Source organism: Drosophila montana, unplaced genomic scaffold (genome assembly GCF_035044405.1).
Source record: "Drosophila montana isolate Dmon_TW-CO22-7 unplaced genomic scaffold, ASM3504440v1 contig_3200_1, whole genome shotgun sequence".
Taxonomy (NCBI): Eukaryota; Metazoa; Arthropoda; class Insecta; order Diptera; family Drosophilidae; genus Drosophila; species Drosophila montana.
In genome coordinates, this window is record NW_026998080.1 from 3,463,159 (window position 1) to 3,489,436 (window position 26,278).

A 26,278-nucleotide genomic window follows, 5' to 3' on the forward strand; every position below is an offset into this window, starting at 1 on the left:
TCGGTCAAAACTTAACAGATTTTCACGAGGTTTGGCTTTTTGTTAATGGTTTGACCTCAAGATTAATTTGGCATCTAAATTTGGCAACAATATTTTTGGTCAAAATTCATGTGAAAATTGTACCCTCAAATATCCTATATAGTCATTAGTTCAAATTTCCCACCCCCATAACTCGGTCAAAACTCATCCGATTTTCATAATGTTTGGCTTTTTGTCAACGGTTGGACCTCTAGATTAATTTCGCATTTAAATCTGGCAACATTATTTTTGGTCAAAATTCATGTAAAAATGGTACCCTCAAATATCCCATATGGACAAGGTCGAAATTTCCCACACCCATAACTCGGTCAAATCTCGTCCGATTTTCACGAGGTTTGGCTTTTTGTTAACGGTTTGACCTCTAGATTAATTTAGCATCTAAATCTGGCAACATTATTTTTGGTCAAAATTCATGTGAAAATTGTACCCTCAAATTTCCTATATAGACATGTGTCAAAATTTCCCAACCCATAATTAGAATTGAAGAATTAAATTTTAACTTAAAAAAGGCCTTAAGAAAAATTAAGGGGAATCGAAGAAGTCTTTATAAATGAGCTTTGAATGTCAGTGAAAAGATCTAAGGAATCAGAAATTTAATAATATTTCAAATGGAAAATGAGTAAGTAAGTTTCCTCAGTAAGTTCCCGGTAAGTTTCCTCAGTTTAACTTGACTTAATCCATTTAAAAACAAACCGCAAGAAAACTAACACAAGCAGCATGATTGATAAGTTTCCCAGAATTTCCCAAAGAATGTGACACATGTTTTATTTAAAACTTTTATTGTGTAAAGTGCATTATAAAATTGTTATAAAAAAACCTGTAGGCATAATAATCTTTATAATGTGCATACTCAGTTATGTACTCGAATGCGAGTGTGTAAATATATATTGGCACGGCTAACAAACGTGTGTGGAGTGTATATTTATATGGTACTATATACTATATATATATATATATATATATAAATGTCTAGGCACTTTAAATACATGTAAAAAGGAGTTCAACCTCGTAATTGTGCACAGTTGCATGGCTAGTGGATACGCTAATCTAGGCATATAGAAGTGTATAATCTGCGTCTGATCAGATCTTTTGTGCGTATTCGAAATACTGTTTGGGTTTCTTCCGTTCCCGGTTAGGCTGGAATAATGCTGCGCACACAGGCGGGACTGCAAAAGGGCATGTCCTGCTTGACGCAGAAGCGGCCGCCAATCAGGGACTTGGCGCACTGGGCCCCGGCGCACACAAAGCACGGCCCGTGCCAGTGGATGTCGCCCCAGGCCACGCCCTGATCGGCTGGTCCGATGGGCAGCTGGCAGCGCTTGCAGGTGCCGGCATAGAACTTGTCGTAGCACTGCAGGCAGAGCGGCATGTTGGACTTCTCGTCGGGAATGTACTGCTGCCCGGCGAGCGGTTCGTCGCACTGCAGGCAGCAGAAGTGCTTAATGTGGTACGTGGCGCCCTCGGCGGCGGTGTACTCCTTGGTGAAGATCAGCTCGTCGCAGGCCTTGCAGCGCGGTATCTTCAGCTTGATGGCCAGATCGCGGCCACAGTAAACCTGGCCGTGATGGAAAAAGTACACCAAGTCGGCCAGCAGCTCACGGCAGGTGTGACACTTGAAACAGCCCGGATGCCAGGCAATCTCTTTGCCCGCCCGCTCCGCCTTGACAGCTACCTCGCCCAGCTCAATAGCTAGACCGCAATCGCGGCAGCTGATATTGGGCAAAGCTACCGATCCTGCTCCTGCGGAATCTGTGCAATTGAGTATATCAATAGTATAACTGCAAATTGGACTCTATTGAGAGGTACTCACCTCCTCTCGCCGGGTTGTCGTCGCCCAGCTGCAGCTGCTGGAACTGCTCCGGCATGGCAGCACAGTTGGGATACATGTTCATATGCTCAATGCCCGGAATGGTGGTGAACCTGCCCAGGCTGGCGTTGATATCTTCGCCCGCGTGCCCGGGCGTCGATGGCTTCGAGCAGAAGCCGGAGTCTTGGCTCGCCGAGTTGGTGAGCGTCTCGTTGCCGTAGCTGATGTCGCCGCCAGCTGCATTGGCCATATTGGCGAACAGCTTGTCAATGTCGTCGAGCAGCTGCTCGTCGTTCAGCAGCCAGTCGTTCATCTGCTTGAGCGGCTCCAGCAACTGGCACTGGTCGTGTCTGATGCCCTTGTCCTGCAGCGTCTGGAAGAGGCGACTGTAGTAGGGCGCGTTGGCCGCCGCCGATTGCAGCATCTGCTTGTCCACGCCCACGCGCTGCAGCTGGGCTTTGGTAACGGGCGCCAGGCCCTCCAGCTGCTGTAGATTATCGGTGGCCACGGGCGCCGAGGCAATGATCACCGACGGAGCTGTGCGTCCGGAGCGCGCCTCCTGCAGTGCCTGCTTCAGCGGCTCCGCCTGCACGATTTGGGCAAAGACCGGATCGCGCTCGTAGTCAATGTGGGCGGGCAGTCCACAGTCGTACAGAATGGTCGACACGCCGCCAAACTTGACTCTTCGCATGGGCGTGTCCTGCCGCATTTGGGCGCCAAAGCGAGCCTGCACCGGATTCTTGAGCGGCAGCGGCGAGTGAAACGGCGTCGCTGGCGACGATTTCAGCGGAGTCGTCGCCAACGCAGGCGGCGCACATACCGTATTAATCTCTGCCCTAAACTGGGGATTGCTGGCATATTCCTTGCGAAACTCCGAGATTGGTCCCAGCCTGGCATCCCGCGAAATATTCAGGTTCTTCTCCTGCAAGTGGAAGTGCAATGGCCGGTTTTCAAAAAAGGGAACTATGCCATATCTTAAGATCGACTCCATGAAAATGGAATAAGATATCGATAAATTCGTTGTGCGCATGCTATTGGGAATTGATGCTAAATACATTTAAGACGGGATTCACCTCTCTTGAAAAATGTATTTAATGGTGAAAACCAGCTATTGGAAACCCGTATTTTAAAGAAATACAACTCGAGACAAATCCACCAATTCTTATAAGAATCTGCATATGCGGATTCAAACTGACGACTGTGTGCTATGATATTTTACACTGTTTTTTTTTCACTATTCTGCGGTTGACAAAAGCTGAATGAGATATTTTGTAACAAAAAAAAACTGCAAGATCTAACTGTTCAAATTTGAAGACTGTTATACTGTTATTTTTGAGTTTTAGCGCCATCTAGATGACTGAGGCGGAACTTACCTTCAGCAAGCCCAGGAGCTTGTCATAGACGACGCCGTGGGTGACGAGGCTTTGCATTGATGGCTTGCTAATGCCCAACAGTTTGACCTTGGTCTCGGCACGCAGTGCGGGATGTGCATCGAACTCGGTTGTGGAGTCGCTCAGCGGCTCCGAGAAGGCCACCAGCAGCTTGGGCTGCGCATGCGCTCCTTGTTGGGCGAGCGCGTGCGCCAGCTTCTGATTGGACAGCAGCTCGTTCAGTGTGGCATCGAGAACGGGCGGCAGGCCGAGCGAATTGAACAGCTTGCGGGCGGCTTCCGGCAAGGCTGGCGACGGCTGTGCCGGCACAATGTGCTCCACATGGCCGTGCGCTAGACGACCTACGCGCACCACGATGCCTTGGCCGACGCACTGATCGCGCAGCTTTTGCACATATTGCTGTAGTTGCTGGGCCTCGGTTTCGGTGAGATTGTCACAGAGCGCGGCGTCCAGGTCATGTGGCGGCACCTGGAACTCTAGCTGCTGCTTGCGCTTGTTGGCCGCGTCGCTGCCGGCAACGGGAATTTGAGCAGCGCCCAGCTTCTCCATGTAGTCCGTGATGACGTCGGGTGCTGCGTTCGGTGGCACCCATTCCACCTGCACCGGCTGGCTGGCCAGTGCCTTGATCTTGATGTCTGTCGGACGGGTATACATATAGCCATATGGATATTCTGAGGTTGATCTTGTACTTACATGCGGGCTTTGCTCGTATCTGGCCCAGGATCTCGAATTGCGCCCAGCCGGTGGCGTCGTCATCCGTGCACAAGTGCTGATCCTTGCGGCACATGCAATTGCGGCACACCTTGCGCCAAAAGTGCAGATCCAGCCCAGGACACTTGTCCTGGCACTCGCCACAAGGTGCTCCGGCGCCGGATTCGTGGCCAAGTTTTGAACGCTTCAGCAATTCCCGTCTGCTTTCCAGCTTGGACAGCCACTCTGGTGCCGTGGGCGTCTCCACGCAGGAGTTGGTGTTGCCATTGTTAGTCGCAGTGTTTGCCATTTCGTTAATGACTCATACCTTGGACGCCGGTCATTAATTTTATTAAATTTAATTGTTAAATTAAATAAAAGGCCAAATGAATGAAATTTCGCAAAGACAAAGCACAAAGCAGTGTGACCGGGCACGACAAGGACAAAAATACCAATTGCTAGAATGTGTAGCTAGTTTCGTTAGGTTTGCTCCACAATTCGTTTAGCCTAGACATCAACACTTTCAGCGAATGCAAAATGTTACACTCAGCTGATTTGCGAACTTCGAATAATAGTTAACTTGGCCGCAGCTCTTTCTGTGCATTGTTTTTCGCGAACGTGCAGCCCTGGCCAACAACCAAAACTAAATTGCCAGCCATTGCATAAAAAAACATACATATTCCGTGCAAAGACGTTTGAAATACTAAAATACGGATTAACTACGGGATGCGAAGAAATTAAGAAAATCGCTGGCGAAAAACTGTCGATAATTATATACTCTAGCAGCGTTCACGCAGAATTCGCGAAACATAAAAGAAAATGCAATAAATGTATGTGTATGTAGGTGGAAACAACTGCGTCCCACTGAAAAGTGAAAGTGCAGCAGGACAGACGACGACGACGACGGACGGACGGACGGACGGACGGACGGACGGACGGAAGAGCTTGACTGCGGCTAAAAAGTGGCCAAGAAACTGGCAAAGATAATCGCTTACAACTACAGCTGCAATTGTAATTGAAAATTGTTTTAATGTGCGTTTTACCGGTCTCGTACCATTCGACGACAACAAATTGACTTTGAATTTCGCACGGTGGTTGTTTTTGGTTTGCTGTCGTTTCCGCTTGTGTATGTGTGTGTGTGTGTGTGTTTGTGTATGCGTGTGACTCCTGGGGTAGGTGGGGGGAGCTGCATTTGAATTGAATTTTGAGTGCGTTTATAAAAAAGTGATTTAAATGTTGCTCCGTCAAGGGGTTGTCGCGGCAGTTAACACTACATATATGTATTTACATTTAAAAATTGATCGTTTTAGCTGCTGTGAGGGTCATTGAGTATCCATTAGCCAAATCAAACGCGGATTGCTGCCTCTTGATTCACCCGTAAATATGACCGAAAAGTACGACGGCAACGGCGACTACTCCTCGTACAATGAGGAAGACAGCAATGAGTATGTCGGAGGCGGCGGTGGCGGGGGAGGCGGAGGCAAGCCGCGCAAAAGTGTGAGCAGCGGCGGCGCCCACAATGGCGACAGCGGTGTCCACGATCATCACGGCGGACCCGAGGGCAGCGCCAATGTGCAGCTGAATGAGAAAGCCAGCGAATACATACGCGACTGCATGGCCGAGAAGAATCGCATGGACAGAAAGTTTCCAATTGCCGAGAAGCTATTGGAGGGCGGTAAGCGGCAGTCGAATTCACACTTTTCTTCTTTTCACCTGTTTTAATTGCCCTGTTTGCAGAGATTGAGAAGGTGCAGACCACTGGACGCATACCGTCGCGGGAACAAAAGTACGCCGACATTTATCGAGAGAAGCCGTTACGCATATCGCAGAGGGTTCTGGTTCCCATACGCGAGCATCCCAAGGTTATATTAAACAAATATGCACTCGTAATTATAACTAGAACAGAGGTTCACAAGTATTATCTCCGGCAATCAAAGCAAATATTTCAAAAATGCACCTTTTGTAGCTTTAAAATGCACATTTCACTGTCGGAATATCTTATCATCAAGTGTAGCTGGCATTCTAAGAGTATTAAAGAATGTATATAGAGGAATTTTAGTTGCATCGGTTATCTTTACTTTACTTAACAATATTGACTTAGATTACTCTAAACTGTTTAATTTATTTGACTCACGACAAGATTTCTTAAGTGTAAAGGGGTAATATTTAAACTAAAATGTTTGCTTTGATATATAATATGTACAACATTCTCTGCCTGTCTATTGTTCTTATGGACACCAATATCTGTGCTGTTAGAATGATATTTTTAGTGGGAGCCATAGATTAGTCTATTGTCACAGGAATTATCGCTCAAAAATTAATAGATTGCTTTGAATAACTAATTTTGTATACAGATAAATCCAAATTTAGCTTAACTTTCAGTCCAATCAGTTTTATTAATATGTGGCTAGGGTTTTTAAACTTTGCTGCTTCAAAATAAGTTGTTTAATCATGTTATTGTATTCACGTTTATTAACCTTAATGTTGTGACTAATGTCTATTGTTGCAGTTCAATTTTGTGGGCAAGCTGCTTGGACCGAAGGGCAACTCGTTGCGTCGATTGCAGGAGGAAACGCTGTGCAAGATGACTGTGCTTGGCCGCAACTCGATGAGGGATCGCGCCAAGGAAGAGGAGCTGCGCAGCTCCAAGGATCCGAAGTACGCGCATCTGAACAGCGACCTGCACGTAGAGATATCAACAATTGCGCCACCCGCAGAAGCATATGCGCGCATCGCGTATGCCATGGCCGAGCTGCGCAAGTATTTGATACCGGACAGCAACGACATCATACGACAGGAGCAGCTGCGCGAGCTAATGGACAGCACCAGCCTCAACGACAACGACACCAATGCCAAGAACAGCTACAAGAAGATGCCGCACATGCAAAACGCCAGCGTTGGTGCCAATGCCATGGCTGGGTCTGGGTCTGGGCCTGGGCCAGGCAACGCTGGAGGTGGTGGCGTGGGCATACCCAAAAATGTAGCCCATCACAGTTACAGGTAAGCCCTTAAGATACGCAGGCGTTGGTCAACCTAACTCGATTGATTCCCATTAGCAGAGGCTCCCAGCAGTCATCGTTTAGCAAAAATGTATTGGCCCCCAAGCAAAAGGTTATGTCCATTCTCGAAAAGGCCAGAACAGCAATGGACGAAACCTACGGGTGAGTTTCACGCTCCGTAACCGATTGCCTACTATTCTTATACTTATGTGGATTTCCCTTACAGTCGCGGCTATGACGACGGTATTGCCTATGATCCACATCAGTCCTACGACGCCTACAGCTATGCATCGCATAGCGGACACGGACACGGGCCCCACGGGCCGCCCAACAACATCTTGGGCGGCGTTGGCAACATCAGTGGCGTTGGCGGCGGAGCACGCGGTGGCCACTACGAAACCCAAGATTATGAAACAGACTACACAAGGCGGGACTACTACCAGCACTCGCCCGGATATGCAGGTACTTAAGATAGGTTTTCACAAAGATGAGGTTGGTAAGCTAAGAAGAATGATCTTCGAATGAGGATTCACTTCACATAATATTTGTTTGAATTAGTATGATCAATGTTTAATACTTTGCAGCTGGCGGCTCGGCGGCGCAATCAAACCCAAACAACTCAGCAGGCCTAAATTCAAATCATAATCGCAGTCATGTTAATAGGTGAAATTTGCTGGGGTGTAGCAACGCCGGCGATGGAGATGGTGTGAGAGGCACAGACAGTGCGACAAGTCCTATACCGAAAACCCACAATCTGATCAGGAAAGCCCAATTTGGTAACATCAGCAAAAGCAAAAACAACAAACACAACAGCAGCAACACGTTCGTGCCAAGCTATGATAAACATGAGCGCAGCAACAACACCAATAACAACAACAAAAGCGCCTGCTTAAAGGTAACAAGAATTGAAAACTCGGCTGATCCGCAGAGCAACAATTTTGAATTAAGAATCTCTGATAATAATCATGAGTATTTTATGCCACAGCAGCAGCAGCAACAGCAACAACAGACACAACAACATGCCCCACAACAATCAAAGACATTGGTACAGCAACAACATTCACAAAAAAAATACCCACCGCACAACAGTTACAACAAAAACAGCAACAATAACTACAATCACTTGAATAGGAAAAATTATAACAATTCCATCGATGCAACAACGACGACGTTATCAATAGCTTCTCATACACTGAACCAAACGGATCAGAATGCTGCAGCTGGCAGCAATCGCACCATCCACAACGACAACAACAACAACCACCACCACAGCAGCAACAACAACAACAACAACAACATTCACACATTAGGCAGTAAAAACAAGAACAACATGCAAAACAACCAGAACAACACAACAACTGTTACTGCGCCCAGTATGCTATTAGTAAGGTATTAAAAAGCAATTAAGAGCATAATTAATCAAATGGATATTACAACAACAATAATCCCTTGTCCAGTCCAGTTCAGAACTCCTTCACCGTTCCTTGCACACCCAAACGTTTGTCCACGGCTAATATATTACAAATGTAAATACATAGATAGTTTTCGTGATGCCTGCTTGCTTCAATATACCGATATGCTATATCTACCTATACATATCTAGCGCATATTATATATATATGAATATTTATCCTCAAGTTAAAACTCATCATGATACTCTATTTATTTACATTCGCTAGAAGCCGTTGACTAGAGACACCACCATACAGTTGAAATTTCTCTAAATACTCTTAACTTGCATTCTCTTACAGCCCTACTTATCCTACGCTTCATTTTCGTGAGATTCCGTTCTTGCCAGTGCAGTTTTTCTAATCCACATTCAAATCTAACCGATACAATAACAGCAAATACAGCAACAAAATATAGCTAAACAATAACAACAAATCAAGAGACAACATCACAAATACTTTGTACACTAAGAGGGAAGAATATTTACAAACGAAAAACTTAAGATATACATACTTATATATGTATATATAAATATATATACTAAATACAAACATATACAATATATACATTAAAATATATATATACATATATATATATATTTTTGAGTGCAAGGAAATCGTTGGATGATACAGCTGGATCTACAAATTGATATTTTACCTTGTGTTGGCTGATGGACGATGGACAATTTATGCCAAGGATATATTGTCCGGTTTTTTAATCTATATTTACACAAAGAGCAAAACATCTTTAAGATACTCGTATTCAAAGTGCGTGCATAAATAACAAATTATCAAGAGATATAACCGTTAAATACTTAGATAAGCACAGCTTAAAGCTGGCTCTGATACTTTGACATATATAACAACGTAACGTAATACTAATATATACATATATTTATTGCAAATCTGCTAAAAGAACAAAATGTAAACATTTCTCAAATACATACGTACATTTATGTACGCATACAATGCTCGATCTCCAGAATAGAACGCACAAGTCTTCAAAAGCAGCCCAAGTTAATATCTATGAATCTATGTAAATCAATGATTAAATTGCTAATTATTATTTAAATACCATAGCTGCAGACAATTGAATTTATATTTAGACAATTCTATCCTGGAGCTGAAGGCTATTCATGTATGTGTGCATAGCGTGCTGCAAATCTATGAGATTAATTACGTGAAACTAAATAATTGGGCACACTTAAATTAAATATATAAATATATATATAAATAAATATATATACAAATACAGAATTGAATATTTACATTCGAGTAACAAGCAAATAAATGATTGATCAAATAAAAGTAAAATGCTATTTATAAAATATTAATACTTATGAATAAAATACTCATAACTTAATATACATACATATTTATATTAATCGGAGATTGTGAGATGAAGCCCATATGTGGATAATGCTGCAAATGATTACTTTATTGAAACAAACAAAAGAAAACACTAAAATATTGTAACAAACAAATAATACTCATTGAATTTACACAACTATATGTGCAGAGTCAGAAAGCTCAGAATATTTTTCCCAATTTTAGTAAGTCCCTTTTTTTTTATTTTGATTTGTACTTTATTTGTGAATTGACTAACAAATTGTGTGATGAACAGAAATTTCGAATATGAAATCCATTGAGAGAGAGGGAGAATGAGAGAGTTTGTGCCAAATGTAATAAGCAACTGATGGAGCAATAAAGTTTTCAGAAACACAATCTTCCAGTTCCATACCAGTCGAAATAAGTATTCTGCATTGACTTGACCTGTGAATTGACTTCTGCATTGTATCACAGTCTAAATGATTTTAAATTATTATTTTGTTTAATTTAGAAGCTGAGCCAATCGATATGAACATCAAGAACATAAAGACTAACCTATTGTTAGTAAAGTGCAAACATAATGAAATCAGATAAAAAGAAAAATATCTTGTCCAAAAATGCAAATTGTTGCAACTAAAGCAAAACTTAAGAAATATTTACTTATAACCATGTGAAAGTTGAATTGTTAAAAACAATTAAAATCTAGATTGTATAACAATATCAGTAATAAAGATACATTCATTTAATTCAAGTAAATATTGTTATTATTATACTAATATAACTAATAAACATACATACTTTAAAGCGGTTCGGAGAAACCCAAATACAGAACTTAAATTATATATTAATAATACTTAAATGGATGGCAAAAAGTTAAAACACATTTACAATACAAACTATAATAATCAATACTAAAAATTCCCCGCCCTAAAAACAACAATAAAATATATGATAACGAAATCGAAATCGAAACAATTAAAATATTGAGATATTCTCATTAATTATTTCATGTACAATTAAATAATAAAAATATTTAAACTAACGCTCGCGCTCAGCTTTTTTCTTTAAATTTATTCCAGCTTTTCTCCAACCATTTTCCGCTCAAGGGAAATTCAAATTATTCGTCGAAAAGCCAAATCTTATCAACATCGGACCACTTTGCCATATAGCTGCTGTAGGATAGATCGGTGGACTAGTAGGATCTTTTTCGAGCTGCACTATTCAATCTATTTTTAAATCTTCGTCGTGCCGAAGACATCTTCACTTTATCGATTTATATTGAACTCGACTATTAGAACAGATTATTTGTATGGGCGCTATGTCAAACAGTTGGGATGTTGGGAATCCGATTATCTTGTTTTCCCACAAAAAGTCTGTGCCCGACCTATATTTCATATGGTAACAATATGATATTGTGGTGGGAGCCGGCCGACGTCGACAGGTGTATACCCTGCACTAAGCGGACGGACGTCAATCTTCTAGTTTTCATAGATACCTTGTCGAATCGGGTATTGATTTACTTTATTGCAACTTCTCTGGGTCTGCTTGAATGCATTACACGCAGACAAATTGCAGGGAACATACAATTGCATTATTTTGAATCTTATCAAAGTTGCTAATTGAGGTCAATAATATTGGGATTCAAAAAGTAGGCGCACATTCTAGTCTAGTCAGAGGCGGGCTTGCATTCGTATCAATCCAAGCAAACATAAAGTAGCACTAAATGTTTACTTTTTTTTGACTTTAGCTAGTTCATTAATATTGATGAGTCCAGGGTTATAAAGCTTAGGAATGAATTTATCGAATGGCCTGTATAAAAGGTTGTGCAAGTTTGGAAAACGTGTCATTTCAACGTCGGCTCTTTAATCTGATATCGGTTCCCTCGAAAATTAATTCTTGTTTCTTACATAAAGTGCATATAATATAATATCATTTCAAATGGAATCCGAAATTAAGAAATTTTATAAAAATAAAACGATTTTTTTAACCGGTGGCAGCGGATTCCTTGGCAAAGGTACAAAAACGTAAAAGTCAGCTACGGCAATTCACATTGGTATTGAAATAAAACGAGAAAGTAAGGATATCTTCGGCACACCGAAGATTTGATACCCTTGTAGACATTTGTCAGATAAGCGAAGCTCGTAAATGATGTAATATATTAAAGTAGTGTGCTCTTGATTAGAAAAAAACAAGAAGAGTTCAAATAGAAAACGCCGGAATTTTTCTCACAAGAACTATATTTTCCTCCGATCATGCCTATGGCAGCTGTACGATTTAGTAGTCCGGTGTGGATACGATTTTGCTTATATAGTGAAACTAATAAACGCCGAGCTTGGTCCATATACCTTGAGAAACAAAAAATTAGTTAACTTCCGATCGATCTTTCTTATTGTAGCTATAATATATAGATTCGATGTTGACAAGATTTAGGCACATATGTAAGGAACATATCTCGGGTGAATATTGTCTGATTTTGAAATGTTACACCTTTTTGAATTCGTACGGAACCCTACTATCAATTGACATTCAAAGAAATTTAAAATCGATGGGTTCAAAAAAGTTGTTGACCAAAAAACGATTCGATTGTAAAGTTAACCTTTTTTGACGATTTTTTGGAATATCTCGGCCGAATAATGTCTGATTTTAGAAATTTATACCATTTTGGACTCGTAAGGAACAGTTCTATCGATTGGCATCAAAAATATGAAAATCTAAATTTTGACCCAAATCAACCAAAAAGCAAGGGGTTACATCACGTTTTTACTCAAAATCGGGTTTCGGTTCGAAAATCAAAACTTTTTTGAGGTTTTTTTTTAATATCTCTGGTAAATATTGTCTGATTTTGAAATTTTACACCTTTTTGGGGTATAATAAGCAGCGAAAAGTATCGGAGTTTGTGGCTATATCAAGAGTTCTGTTCGATTGGGAAAGTTGGGTTCAAAGTCTAAAATTCTGGAACATAAATACTTTCAGTGATTATTGAGAAGCTGCTGCGTGCAACGGATGTGAAGCGCATCTATTTGTTGATTAGATCCAAGCGGGGCAAGGACACACAGGAGCGCTTTGCCCAATGGAAAACCAGTTCCGTGAGTATCCACAGTCGATCACGTCTATTTGTAAGTCGAGCAATATAGCTCCCAATCCATAGCTTTTCGATGTCCTGCTCAAATCCAAGCCGAACATATTCGATCGCGTGGTGACCATAGCAGGTGATTGCCAGGAGCCGGATCTGGGCATCAGCCCGAAGGAACGCGCACTGCTCACGCAGGAGGTGGAGCTGGTCGTGCACAGCGCGGCAACGGTGAACTTTGCCGAGCCGCTGCACGTGGCATTGGATATCAATGCGAGTGCCACACGCCAGATGCTGCAGCTGGCCAAGGAGATGCAGCGCCTGGTGGCATTTGTGCACGTCTCGACGGCTTTTTCCAACTGCGTCATCCATCACATTAAGGAACGCTTCTATCCAGAGCACTTGAGCTGCAGAGTGAACAAGGTATTGGAACTGAGAGAGCTGCTGAGCACGGATATGTTGGATCGGATGGCTCCAGCACTGCTGGACAGGTTTCCCAATACGTACACCTACACGAAGGCCCTGGCCGAGCAGCTGGTCCAGACGGAGGCGGGTGATTTGCCCGTGTGCATCTTTCGTCCAGGTTCAAGTAGGTAGCATTAGCTAATCCATTCGATTCATTTGCAAATGCTCCATTGTTACCGTTATTCAGTTGTGGCGACCAGCAAGGAGCCCGTTCCTGGTTGGATAGACAACATCTACGGACCCATTGCGGTGCTCTACGGCGTCTCATTCGGGGTTTTACGTGTCGCCCCCCTCAACCGGAAGGCCATATCCAACATTGTGCCCGTGGACGGCTGTGCCAATCTGGTTCTGGCCTGCGCCTGGCGTACGGCCATGGAGGCCACGCAACGTAAACAACAGGTTATCCCAGCCGATGCGACCATCTACAACTATGTGCCCAGCAGCGAGAATATAATCCACAATTCGGATTTCACTGGCGCCGTGGAAGGTAAACGGCACGTTTTTCCCATGACCCAGGCGATATGGTATCCGTTCCTGCACACCACCACGATACCGTGGCTCTTTAAATTGGCCACCATCTTCTATCATCTGCTGCCCGGCTACTTGGTTGATCTACTGTTGCGCCTGCGCGGCCAGAAGCCGCGCCTGATTCCAATCTACGACAAGATACACAAGAATATCGATGTGCTGCAAAAGTTTATGATCGAGAGCTGGAGCTTCGAGACGCCCAACACGGATCGGCTGTGGCACAGCATGTCTGCCGCGGATCAGCTCGAGTTCGAGTTCGACATGAAATCCTTGGATTGGCCTGGCTATTTCGATCGCGCCTTGTTCGGCATGCGCACCTACCTGGGCAAGGAGGAACCAACCGAAGAGTCCATAAGGCTCGGTCAGCTGAAGGTCAATCGGTATGTTGACTATTATTTAAATTTGAGCATATATCCCATCTGATATCTGTTATCTGTACTCTGAGCTTATGTCTACTTTCAGCTTCCTCATACTGCATCGACTCCTGCAATTCGGCATTTTCTGCCTTGGCATTGCTATTGTGAGATGGCTGCTCCTCCTGTTCCTGTAATTATGTAACCCAGGAAGACTCTATGCATATTTTAGAATCTTAGGTAGTTGTAACATTAGGTTTTAAAATATCTGGCTCAAATTAATATTGTTGCAAATGGGAGTGGTATTTTTATTCTATGCAGAGCTCGTGCCAACTTCATAAAATGTACATATTTCTTTTTGTAATAAACATGTCCCTAATCCCAGTTTCTGTCATCGAGCAGTCCTGATCCATTAAATTGCCTTATTGTTCCCGTTGTGGCCCAATCAACAAACAAAGTTAATGCCTGGCTATATATTTGATTTTTCTACTCTAAGTTTGGAAATAAACTAACGTGTATCCATTGTGGATAAATCTATGTTTCCGGGACCATAAATCGAAAAATTTAAAGACATTTAAATGAGTACGTTTCAATTGCCAAAGTGTATTATTAAATAAAAAATGTTCATATCTGACTGAATGGCTTTCATAGTTCAATTGCAATTATCTTGCCACTGTCAAAAGCTAATCGCTACGCCACCTCGCAGCGATGACAAGAACCAACAAGTACCCGAACCAATAAATTATCCAAGAGCTCAGCGCTATTTTCGAACGGATAAATATTTGTATACCGAACGTACTTCTATCCGAAGTTCTTTGTTATCTCAACGGAAATGATATTTGAATTTTCAATTCAAAAAAAATGCATAATTTGTAAATATATGGTATTCATTTATTAAATAAAATATAGATTAGTTTTTATATTGCTTCACAATAACTGACTAGAGTAAATCCACTAAAAACTAAAATTTGTATTAAATGTTTGAACTCTCCCTCGCCTTAAGGATCGTGTTGCGGAGCCTTTATCTAATGAACTTCAGGCATCTACAATGTTCGTTTTACGTACAATAAAATTGTACATTAAACTGACTAGAATGTCCCGATTAGGGATTGGTGGTGCTGTCCTCTTTTAGGCATGTAATAGTCCGTCGCTTTGGCCTACCAGCTTGCCAAGCAGCGCCTTGTACAGCACGGACTCCGTGGAGACACCCTCGCTCTGCAGGAAGAGCAGCGTTTCGCGTGCGCACATGGCAAAGCCCAGAGCCTCGGCTTCACTGCGTCGGGCTGGCGCTGGAAAGTTGGCTGCCACCTCGGCATCTTCTTGGACTTCTTCGTCGCTGTCGAATGCGCTGGCCTCGCGTTCGTCCAAATCCTGTTCGAATGAGTCCAACTCTGACTGCAGCTCCATGATCTTTTGCAAAGCCTCGAGCAAAATGCTGTTGGGCGCATCTCCAATATCGTTTGCTGGGCTATGCGACTGCTGAGCTGGTGGTGTATCCGATCTGGGCTCCAATTCCAAGCGATGGCGCTTCTCGCCAGCTGGCTCGTTGTCCAGCTCCTTGTCCGGCTGCTCCTCAGCTTGCTGGGTTCTAAGCTGATCCGCACGTTTGCGCTTCATAATCAGTTTCCCGGACATAAGGGAATCTTCTTCAGCTTTGGGTGTGTCCTGTATCCAGTTGGTTTTTGTCCGCGGCACAACCTTCGTTCACCTGGTGATCACAACAACTGAACGCCGAATGCACCCCAGCGCAGCACGAACGGCTCGAACTGTTGCAGGGAGCGCGATCCTAAAAGCAACCCCAACTGGAATAAGAGACAGCCGGGCATTAGGGGATGTGCCTGGCTGGAAATTAAAAGGCGACCAAAAAAATTGTTGCAGCTGTTGAAATTTGTCGGCCGCTGCTGGCAGCTGAAGCGGGAGGGCAACAGGATACTGGCAGGATATTGTGCTGCAATCCGAAAGCAACCCCTGACAATCTGCTCTCTCCTGCTGCAGCGGCCTGCTATCTCGTCCTCGTCCCAGTGACCCTCGCCTCGTTTCCCTTTCCGTTCTCGTTGCCTCGTGTCTGTTCCTGTGTGTCGGCTACCCTCACTGCGACACACTCTACTCCCTTGTATGTGCTGTGCATCGTAGCGCATTCGGGGATCGGCCCACTCCCAACCGAGCATTTGCAGCTGGCACGCTTCACAGGCATCTCTTCGATTTCTGTGGCGCTGTCCCTTCCGAGTACGCTTTGACCTGTCAATGTTAAGTGCACACCCATTACACTGAAAATACAAATTTGGTTGCTTCTTGTTGGTTGCACTTTTTATTTCATAATTTTGTGAGGTCGAAGGAAAATCCTTGAAATCTTTGAAATCATATGGCATACATAAATGCTTATTGCTCAAAATTTTATATATATATATGTTTTTTTTTGGTATTTTTATTTGCCGTTAAAATTACCTATTATTCAGCTCAGCTCAGATATTGACTCTAAACATTTTGTTGTTCTTTCTTTTTCGTTGGGCTCTTTTACATATACAAGAAAGTCAAGTTTAATTTTATTTTATATTAAATTATATCAAAGTAATATTACATTTTATATTAAAACTATTTTTTTTTCAGTGTATATAATAACAAACAGTATAAAATTGTTTGTAGGCAGTATTTTAAAATGAACTAAAACTATGATTATTTTAAAACCAAATATAAAAATATATTTTTTGAATCGTCGTTGAATGACGGACTTCTCTATAACAAATGTAGCATGTTGCTGGGTATGAAAATAGTTTGTTTTCAAGATAACTTGATCAAGATTGCGGTAGAAAACATTTAAATTTAACGGTAACTTTTCCAGTATCCATTAGATCCATATATATCGACAAGTTATAAGAGGTTGTCATCAATTTTCGAATACACAGATCAAGAATATTGTAATATTTCCCACAAAATAGTAGGAAATTCATTTTTGGAGGTATATTTATAGATATCGCATCCAATGTGGTGTGATATATGTATAGCAGGAAGGCTAACTGGGCGCAGGGTTAAGGATATCTCCTAGCAGGCACTCCCAACTACAGCAACATGTCTCTAGCCCCTCAGTAAGTATAAGAGTATAAACTTCTTTTAAATAGAAAAACCCAAAAAAGTATGGCAGCGGAATTTTCCACGAAATTCGTTAATTTAGTTCGATTTTCTCTGCTATATTTGCGAAAGAAAATAAAACTCATATTTAGAGTGTTATTTTTGCAAACGCAACTTGAGAATTTAGCCATGACTTAACATGCTGCGATTTAGAACAGATTGTTCATATATAAGTAGTATTAGCTAATGCCGCTATCAGATCGTGCTCTTTGCTACGAATAGAGGGGAACACAGCCGCAGGCACCTGCTTGGAGAGAGAGAGTGCTTAATTTTAATTTTAATTTAAAAAGCTGTTTTCTAACGATTTGAGTCCAGTTTGTGAACAGATTGTGTGATGAGTGCATGTAAGCGCCCAGAGTTGAGTTCAATTCAGTTTTATTCTGAAAGTCAGGCACTTTTCTGTGGATAATAAGGCTTGGATTAGCTGCATATCAAAATGATAACCCTTAGTTACTTGACTGCGATAAGGCTCTAGGCCTAAAGTTTTATATATATATTATTCACCTACAAATAACGTACTAAGCCTCCAACACGTATATTATGTAAATATTTTGCTATACCCTACATCAATCGGCATGTCCGACTTAAGAAAGTATACTTAAATATACCATTAATTGATTATATAGATACGAATAATCGATGTTTATAAAAGTCGAGCTCTAGTTTTCAATACCAAATTGTGGTTCTCCCATCAAATGTGGAAAATATTCTAAGTACCTAATGTTCTGCAAGTTTGGTGCTGGGTATCTTATAGTCGGATACCCTGGACAGAAACATTCCTACTTGTTTTGTGTGAGAGTAAATGTAAAAACTATTAGGTCAATAATTTAGATTAGATGTAAAGATCTTAGGTTGTAGAAATGATTATAGTACACAATTTAATATTATTAAAATTATGATTTAATCGTCAATTAACATTCATTAATTACAATCAGATAATTATAATTATTAATTATGAGTCAACAAAGCAACTAGAAAGTTTGAAATTGAGATGTTTCCATTCGTAAACTAGTCTAATTGCTTACTTTTGCATTTCCTGGATTAGATTCCAAGATTAATGTAAACAAACTTGAAGTGCACTAAAACTGGGTAGATGTTATCAAGACAAAGATTTCTACCCAGACTCCATATCACATTAGCCATATCGCATAGCCGTGTCTACAGGTGCATTCAGCTATGCAATTAATCCCAATCAAGCATTCCGTTAACATTTCAGTCCCAAAAATGTGGCAAAAGTGGCTGTTGGTATTTTTAGTGGTGTATGGGCACCTGATAAGTGCTAATCCCATCGAATCCGGAGACTCGGCCCTTACGGAATTCATAATTCTCCACAATAATGACATGCACGCGAGATTTGAGCAGGCGAATAAAAACGGAGGAGCTTGCACTCCGGAGGACGCGAACAGGGATAAATGTTTTGGCGGTTTCCCACGAATCGCTCACGTGTAAGTGCCCTGAAAAACTTTGGTCAATGAAAGTCTATTAATTGCTAAAACTTTCAGAGTGCGAAAATATCGCGAAGAGGCAAAGAACGGAGGAACTCCGGCACTTTATTTAAATGCAGGCGATACATACAGCGGAACAGTCTGGTTCACGGTCTTCAAGGACGAAATTGCCAGCACCTTACTCAATAAACTTCAGCCGGATGCTATGGTAAGATCTCATTGCGAACAATTGAGTACAAATCTTAATACCTGCTTGCGATTTGCGTAGTGTCTGGGGAATCACGAGTTCGATGAGAAAATCGCAGGACTTGTGCCCTTTCTGAATGCTGTGCACTTTCCGGTTCTGGTCTCCAACGTGAACTTCTCGAAGGAGCCCGAATTGGTGGCTACCAATAAACTAAGCAATTCAACAATTCTTGAGGTAAATGGAACTAAAGTTGGTGTCATAGGATACCTAACGCCGAAAACGAAGGAAGACTATATCAACAAGGTGGAGTTCAGTGAAGAAATCGTGTCCATCAAGTAATTGTGCATGTTCTTTTGCTAATGGACTTTATTATTAACTCTCATTAACTCCCATTTAGCGCTGAAGCACAAAGGCTAAAAGATCAGGGCGTCAATATAATAATTGCCTTGGGACATTCTGGCTACCAGAAGGATCAGGAGATTGCCAGAGATTGTCCCGATATCGATATAGTAATCGGCGGCCATTCGCACACATATCTGGACTCCAATCAACCCGTCGCTGACAAGGACGACACCAATCCTGAAGCGGTTCGAGGACCCTACCCCACCACGGTGATTCAGCCAAGCGGCAAAAAGGTGCCCGTCGTGCAGGCCTACACCAGCACAAAGTATCTGGGCAAGCTACATGTCCAGGTTAGGTATTGATACAACCCCCAAGATTTAATAATAACCTATTCTTATTTGGCAGTTCGATGCCAATGGCGATTTGATCAAGTTTGAGGGCGTGTCGCTTCTCTTGGACGCTTCAGTTCCGCAGGAGCAAGATTTCTTGGACTTACTTGATGTATATCGTCCCAATATCACGGCCAGAGGAGAACAAATCATTGGCCACACCAAGGTCTATCTGGAGGGCGGCAATATGTGTCGATTAAGAGAATGCAATCTCGGCAATCTGATTGCCGATTCCATGGTCTACACTCGCGTGCTGGAAAACAAGGGCGGGGAATACTGGACAGATGCGGCCGTTGCCTTGATTTCGGGAGGAGGTTAGTTTCAGACTGAATGCAATTGTTGTTCCACCTATTAAATATTTCCTTCTGTTGCAGGCATACGAACCTCGATTAATAAGAATGCCGAAGGATCTATTACTTTCAGGGACATGGCGGAAACGATTCCCTTTGAGAATCGTCTATTTGTGACGCGTATTACCGGGAAGACATTGCTCAACGCCTTGGAGCTCTCGGCCTCAATCAGGAACAGGGACTCCAATGGCGGCTTTCAGCAGTTCTCTGGCATACGAGTCGAGTACAACTACGACATGGAAGAGGGACACCGAGTGACCTCCGCCTTGATTCGTTGCGCCGAATGCAGTGTCCCTTCCTATCTCAATCTCGATGAATCGGCCTACTACAAGGTTGTTGTGCCGGAGTTTCTACTGAATGGAGGCGATGGCTTTAACCTCATCGAGTCGAACGATCCGTTCACTGAGCTCCTGGAACAGGACGACAAGGGTGCCCTACAACAGTATCTACAGGGTAGACATTTCGTTTATCCCGCCATAGAGGGTCGCATAGTTATAAAAAAATCCAATTAGTTACCTAGTTCCTCAAAAATAGAATACAATCAAAATTTTTCAAAATTTGTGCACAAATTTTAAACTCAAGTTGAAAATACGCAATGAGAAAGTTGTTGACCGTAAAAATGTATCTTCCACATATCTCTTCTGGGCAATATATTTATATCACAAATATCTCAAATATATATCGAGTAAATTGAGTGTATTTGTGCAAAAGTTTTGATCAATTTTGATACTAGATATTAAACATAAAATGTTGCAACATTAATAAATTAAATGCTTAACAGCCTGAACATTAACTAGTCGACAATTAAAAAGACTTTCATTTTCGGCAAACAAAAAATATTAAGTATAAAAAGGTCAATTAAATGCATTCGGGTGAAAGGCTCTTAAGCAAAAAGGAGAATTGAAGTCGGGCCAAACCGACAGCGCGATACTCTGCTCATAATGTATCAACAGATGAAAAGGGCTAGAAATGCGATTTTAGAAACTCGAATAGACTTTAAAATTGGAGGAAATATACAATTTCACTAAATCCTTCAATAAACTTGGTTAGTTCAGCCCTAAAACTGCAAGGTTTTGGAGTCTCTAGCTTAAAGGTTCTTTAACTATGACGTCTTTCGCCCATTTCAGGAATATATTAGGCTTTCTACATTTTAACAATCACAATCGCAGCTTTAGATAAATTATAACAATATATTTATTATGTATTTTATAGGCTGTTCTAGCTTCAGCGATAAATATGGATAGTTAGACGGTCGGACAAGAAGACAGAATATATTATTTTTCCTTTAAATTTTAATATGTTAATTCTGTTCTTGATCAGATGGCAAGCTTAATTGATATCAGAGATTATAATAATGTAGAAAATAATAATGTAGTAAGATAGTAATATATTTTAGTTAGGCCTCAGCAAGGTCCTGCGTTCCTTAATCTTGCTGAAGAAACCTTGAACAGAACTGAGCAATAAAACTCTGGCCTAATGCTTCCTAATATGCCAAGGAATAGTTGTTTGCAGAGCCTACCATCTGCTTTATGGGAGGGGCTAATTGTGGGCAGGTGAGATTTGTTCGTGTGTCAGGTAGGCGAAATTAACTTACCTTACCTTGTCAAAGTCCCGCAACAGACAAGCCAATCAAGACAAAGCTAATCTGATCAGACTGGAATCTAAGAGACTTTGTATTAGTAATAATTCGATTTTTTAGCAAAGTTTGGACTTTGTTGTATAGTCATCGCAGATAAGATATTCTGTGGTTTTTTGGATACCTTATCTCCCTACGCCAAAATAAAACAAAACTATATTTTTAATTTGTGTTGTCTGAGCAAAGCTTTGATGAATATCTGAAAGTATTTGATATTGCAACAACTGCTAAAATACAAATTTAATTTAATGTAAATTAAATGTAATGGAAGAAGAGACATTTAGTTGAATTACAAATTTTGATATTCAACCGTAAATAACGAGTATTGAGTTATCACTGAGCGGAAGCTGTCAGTTTTCTCCGATCTGACGAAAATCAATTTTATTTATTTCGAACAGAGCCTAATAAATATCTTGCCAAAGTAAAAATCTAAATGTGGAAGAGCATAATGAACAACGTGAACATTATGTTTGACATAATATATACTATATGTTATTATGCTAGAAAAAAAGCTGGATGATAAACTGACACATGGTCTAGATTATTTTTGCCAAGATTTCTTTGATTTACGATCGGGAAACAATACATGGCTTTGTTATCATTTTCATTTTTAATAATTTTTTGCGTAAAACATATTGATAGCAGAAGAGTTTTTATAATTCACAGCCGCAGAACAAGATAATGTTTGTTCGTAAGATCTTTTGGCAACTTCTGCAGCTGTCTTTTTCGTTGGCATTGACATATGAATGTGAATGTGAATGTGAATATGAGCTGTGAATAAGTGTCTGAGTGTTTATATGTATAGAATATTTGAATATGCCCATGTACTAGTACGAAAGTTACAGTAGCTAAATAAATACATGAGTACATAAGTATCTGTGTGCCTATGTGTGAATGTATGTGTTAATATGTAAGTATATTAGTATGTGTGAATGTATGTGTGCATTGTTGTTGTTTGCGTGGGAACATCACGTTCTGTTTGGGCAGCTGTTCGATATATAACAAACCTGTAGAATGTATCTATGCATGTGGAATGGCAGTATCTTCTGCACGAAACACGCAGGCAATATCTATATATGCATAGTTTCTGCAATTTTCGATTATACTAGTTAGAACGTATATAGAAGGTATATCAGTATCCGCAGCTACTGAACCCGATGACACCTATGGACTAGAGATGCGACTGGTGATAACAGCCCTCAGCTATATCAGTTAGTCAAGAAAATAAGGAATGAGACAATATTGGAGAGATAATCACATCGCAAATAGCAATTAGAGTCGTAGTGCTCGTATCTGCAAATAAATACAATAGAGCTATTAAAATCATTGCCTTCGCCAGAAACACAGCCAAAAAAAAAACAGAAAAAAACAAAGCAGAAAAAAAACAGCAACAGTCGCAACCACGCGCTGCTCGTATCGTAATCGGGCGCTCAGCGAGACAATATTCAAGTATTTCGGTTATAGCCGCTGTTCCACGACGTTTTTGGGCCAGTTTGTTGGCGGATTGTGTGACGAGAGCATGTAAGTACCTGCCTACGGCTGGCTGGCTGCACAGGTGTTTTCCCGACGCGAGATTTCTGTTGCACTACCTGTTGATATCGTGCAATTGTCAATCTGTATTGTTCGTATGTACATATATAGAATTACGGGTAAATGGAGACTACTTTCGATCCACTTAAAACTCAGGGGGAGAGAGAGAGAGAGGGAGAGGGAGAGGGAGGGCGAATTTAACTTGCAGTCTTCGTATCCGATATTCATTCATTTCTTGTATCTACACACAATCCGCACACAATCAGCTGCTAATTAATAGGTATTACAGTCCATGTCATTGTATTTACATACACAAATTTGGAGTCCATACGTAAGCACACGCATATATATTCATTTTAGTTTTTTTTTTAAAGAGGCCACAAATCATTTAATGAACGAAAACTTGCGTCCGTCTTTTCACGTTTTCACGTACTTCGTGTAGGTACATGTTTTAGATTAGATTTAGTAGCTATTATAATCTTGAATATTGATTTGCTATGAAAAGTTTGCAGCCAATACAGCACATGTCATCTGCTGATAAGCTGTTATTTATTAATGAATCGCCGATAAAAATTGATTTCTCTCACAACAAAACAATATGAGTTAAATATTAAAGATAACGGATATAACGATTATTACGAAATTTAGTCACATTCGCAATTTTGTTCGAGATCAAATTGCGTAAGCTTCATGTACATATATTACATGTAATATACTCCTCTTCAGCTCGAGTATGGCTTATCAGTTGATTATCGTGGCATGCATTTTGCTGCTCGGCCGGACGACCGCCAATCCCATTGCTCCGAGGACCGTTGCCACGGAGCTCATAATTCTGCACAATAATGACATGCACGCGAGATTCGAGCAGACGAACAAGAACGGAGGCACGTGCACCCAGGAGGATGCCAATACGGACCAGTGTTACGGCGGATTCGCGCGGGTCGCCAGCGAGTAAGTGGAATGGACTGAACGATCCAGGGGTCAATCTCTACTTAAACCAATTCTTTCAGAGTGCGCAAGTATCGAGAAGAGGCTAAGAACGGAGGAACTCCGGTGTTTTACCTGAATGCAGGTGACACCTACACGGGAACAGCCTGGTTCTCGGTTTTCAAGGACAACATTACCAGCGCTTTCCTCAACAAACTGCAGCCGGATGCTATTGTAAGAGCCATTCAGTTCGCAAATATATATTATATTAAATACTTTGCCTTTTTGTAGTCACTTGGAAACCACGAGTTTGATAAGAATGTGAAGGGTCTGATACCATTCCTCAATGCCGTGGAGTTTCCCGTTCTGGTGTGCAATTTGGATTTGACCAATGAGCCCGAGCTGGCGGCGACTAAGAAACTGGCCAACTCCACGGTTCTCGAGACGAACGGAGTTAAAATAGGCGTAATTGGCTATCTCACTCCGGATACCAAGAATCTTTCCTTCCAAAACAATGTGGAATTTGCCGAGGAAATCGTGTCAATCAAGTAAAAGCGCCCGTTTCTTACATAAATCATAATTTGTAACATCTTTGTATATATTTTCAGTGCTGAGGCAGAAAGGTTGAAAGCTGATGGCATCAAGATTATTATTGCCTTGGGACATTCTGGCTACCAGAAGGATCAGGAGATTGCCAGAGATTGTCCCGATATCGATATAGTTATCGGTGGTCATTCGCACACTTATCTGGACTCCAATCAACCCGTCGCTGACAAGGACGACACCAATCCTGAAGCGGTTCGAGGACCCTACCCCACCACTGTGGTGCAGCCAAGTGGCAAAAAGGTGCCCGTGGTGCAGGCTTATGCTTACACAAAATATCTGGGAAAGCTGCATGTCCAGGTTGGTTGAGGCTTAAGTACACATAAGTATATGATTTGTAACCTTTGATCCAGTTCGATGCAGAGGGCAATTTGATTGAGTTCGATGGATCGCCGATACTTTTGAATGCGTCAGTTGCGCAGGAGCAAGACCTGCTGGATTTGCTTGAGGTATACCGTCCCAATATCACGAGATTGGAGCAAACAATTGTTGGATACACCAAGGTCAATCTTGAGGGTGGCAATATCTGTCGCCTGAGGGAATGCAATCTCGGCAATCTTATTGCGGATTCCATGGTGCACACCCGAGTGCTGGAAAACAAGGGCGGCGATTACTGGACAGATGCTCCGATAGCTCTGCTGCAAGGCGGCGGTAAGTCTGACAATTTTGACAATTCTGAGCCAATCTAAGTCCAAGCTTTTATTTCTAGGCATCCGGAGCTCCATTGACAAGAATGCGAACGGTTCCATTACGGGCAGCGACATTCTCACAGTGCTTCCTTTCGAAAATAGCCTCTATATAACGCGTATTACGGGAAAAACATTGCGAGCTGCCTTGGAACGCTCGGCCTACGTTCGCAACCTGGACTCGAACGGCGGCTTTCTCCAGTTTGCCGGAGTTCGCGTCGAATACAACTACGACAAGGAGGAGGGGCAACGCGTGGTCTCCGCCTTGGTGCGTTGTGCGGAGTGCAGTGTGCCCGCCTACAGCAATCTGAACGTATCCGCCTACTATAAAGTAATCGTGTCCGAGTTTTTGCTGAATGGCGGCGACGGATACGTATTGACCGAGGAGCATGAACCGTACTCTGAACTCTTGGAGAAGAACGATCAGTTTGCGTTCGGTCAGTATTTGGAGGCGCGTCATTATGTCTATCCCGAAATCGAGGATCGTATTATAATCCGAGGTCCCACAGATGCAGCGGGTAGCATTATTGGCTCCGTGGCATTGATCATACTGTCTTCCGTGCTCACGCGCTTCTTTAACTAGTTGTAACTACTTTTGTATTTGTGAGCTCCAGTAAAAAGTCGTAACTGCCTAGGTTTGAATTTATAAGATTAAATGTACAATAAATATCTTAATGCCTCCATAGATCTCTAGCACAACATACCAGGCCTTATCTTGCGATCTATTTGTGGCATCACGTGCGACAGTATATGTCAAGTGTTTATAAGTAAATCAGCGCATATACATATACATATATAAATACACAAAACCGTCGAGTCACTGAACACATTTCGTTTATATAGTAGAGATTATTGTGATCATAAACACGAACTCAGCATAATGCGATAAGTGAAAACCTTATCTCAGGTAAAGTGAATAATTTTCCATTTTTATTACA

At 41.7% G+C, this 26,278-nt stretch overlaps 6 protein-coding genes across 10 annotated transcripts; 4 read left to right on the plus strand and 2 right to left on the minus strand.

Annotated features, from left to right (window-relative positions):
* Positions 1–801: 801 nt before the first annotated feature.
* Positions 802–4,353, minus strand: Tes (Testin). Its single transcript, XM_064686568.1, has 4 exons — positions 3,931–4,353; positions 3,220–3,872; positions 1,850–2,768; positions 802–1,788 (listed from the first exon to the last, which is right to left on the minus strand). Exons 1-4 carry the CDS (start codon positions 4,235–4,237, stop codon positions 1,172–1,174), a joined length of 2,496 nt encoding a protein of 831 aa, XP_064542638.1. The 5' UTR covers positions 4,238–4,353; the 3' UTR covers positions 802–1,171.
* A 196-nt stretch (positions 4,354–4,549) lies between these two features.
* On the plus strand, positions 4,550–9,702 carry qkr54B (quaking related 54B). Of its 3 annotated transcripts, none has more exons than XM_064686571.1 (8): positions 4,550–4,757; positions 5,238–5,602; positions 5,665–5,789; positions 6,437–6,927; positions 6,984–7,088; positions 7,153–7,388; positions 7,553–8,315; positions 8,678–9,702. In XM_064686571.1, exons 2-7 carry the CDS (start codon positions 5,311–5,313, stop codon positions 7,591–7,593), a joined length of 1,290 nt encoding a protein of 429 aa, XP_064542641.1. In that variant the 5' UTR covers positions 4,550–4,757; positions 5,238–5,310; the 3' UTR covers positions 7,594–8,315; positions 8,678–9,702. The 3 variants fall into 3 exon arrangements, with proteins under 3 accessions (XP_064542641.1, XP_064542639.1, XP_064542640.1); XM_064686569.1 differs by having other exon boundaries at positions 4,552–4,757; positions 7,511–8,315; XM_064686570.1 differs by having other exon boundaries at positions 4,554–4,757; positions 6,987–7,088; positions 7,511–8,315.
* A 1,860-nt stretch (positions 9,703–11,562) lies between these two features.
* Positions 11,563–14,536, plus strand: LOC135431783 (fatty acyl-CoA reductase wat-like). Its single transcript, XM_064687110.1, has 5 exons — positions 11,563–11,717; positions 12,677–12,789; positions 12,852–13,362; positions 13,426–14,146; positions 14,229–14,536. Exons 1-5 carry the CDS (start codon positions 11,642–11,644, stop codon positions 14,314–14,316), a joined length of 1,509 nt encoding a protein of 502 aa, XP_064543180.1. The 5' UTR covers positions 11,563–11,641; the 3' UTR covers positions 14,317–14,536.
* A 711-nt stretch (positions 14,537–15,247) lies between these two features.
* Positions 15,248–15,754, minus strand: insb (insensible). The gene has a single exon (XM_064688189.1). It carries the CDS (start codon positions 15,752–15,754, stop codon positions 15,248–15,250), a length of 507 nt encoding a protein of 168 aa, XP_064544259.1.
* Positions 15,755–17,489: 1,735 nt separating this feature from the next.
* LOC135431485 (protein 5NUC-like) lies at positions 17,490–20,597 on the plus strand. 2 transcript variants are annotated; one of them, XM_064686643.1, is made up of 7 exons: positions 17,490–17,589; positions 18,462–18,690; positions 18,748–18,898; positions 18,959–19,212; positions 19,275–19,569; positions 19,625–19,922; positions 19,983–20,597. In XM_064686643.1, exons 1-7 carry the CDS (start codon positions 17,580–17,582, stop codon positions 20,468–20,470), a joined length of 1,725 nt encoding a protein of 574 aa, XP_064542713.1. In that variant the 5' UTR covers positions 17,490–17,579; the 3' UTR covers positions 20,471–20,597. The 2 variants fall into 2 exon arrangements, with proteins under 2 accessions (XP_064542713.1, XP_064542712.1); XM_064686642.1 differs by lacking the exons at positions 17,490–17,589; positions 19,983–20,597 and adding an exon at positions 17,631–17,787 and having other exon boundaries at positions 19,625–19,942.
* Positions 20,598–22,987: 2,390 nt separating this feature from the next.
* LOC135431439 (protein 5NUC-like) lies at positions 22,988–26,025 on the plus strand. 2 transcript variants are annotated; one of them, XM_064686586.1, is made up of 7 exons: positions 22,988–23,115; positions 23,851–24,075; positions 24,135–24,285; positions 24,343–24,599; positions 24,660–24,954; positions 25,008–25,305; positions 25,364–26,025. In XM_064686586.1, exons 2-7 carry the CDS (start codon positions 23,858–23,860, stop codon positions 25,921–25,923), a joined length of 1,779 nt encoding a protein of 592 aa, XP_064542656.1. In that variant the 5' UTR covers positions 22,988–23,115; positions 23,851–23,857; the 3' UTR covers positions 25,924–26,025. The 2 variants fall into 2 exon arrangements, with proteins under 2 accessions (XP_064542656.1, XP_064542657.1); XM_064686587.1 differs by having other exon boundaries at positions 23,092–23,219.
* Positions 26,026–26,278: the final 253 nt, after the last annotated feature.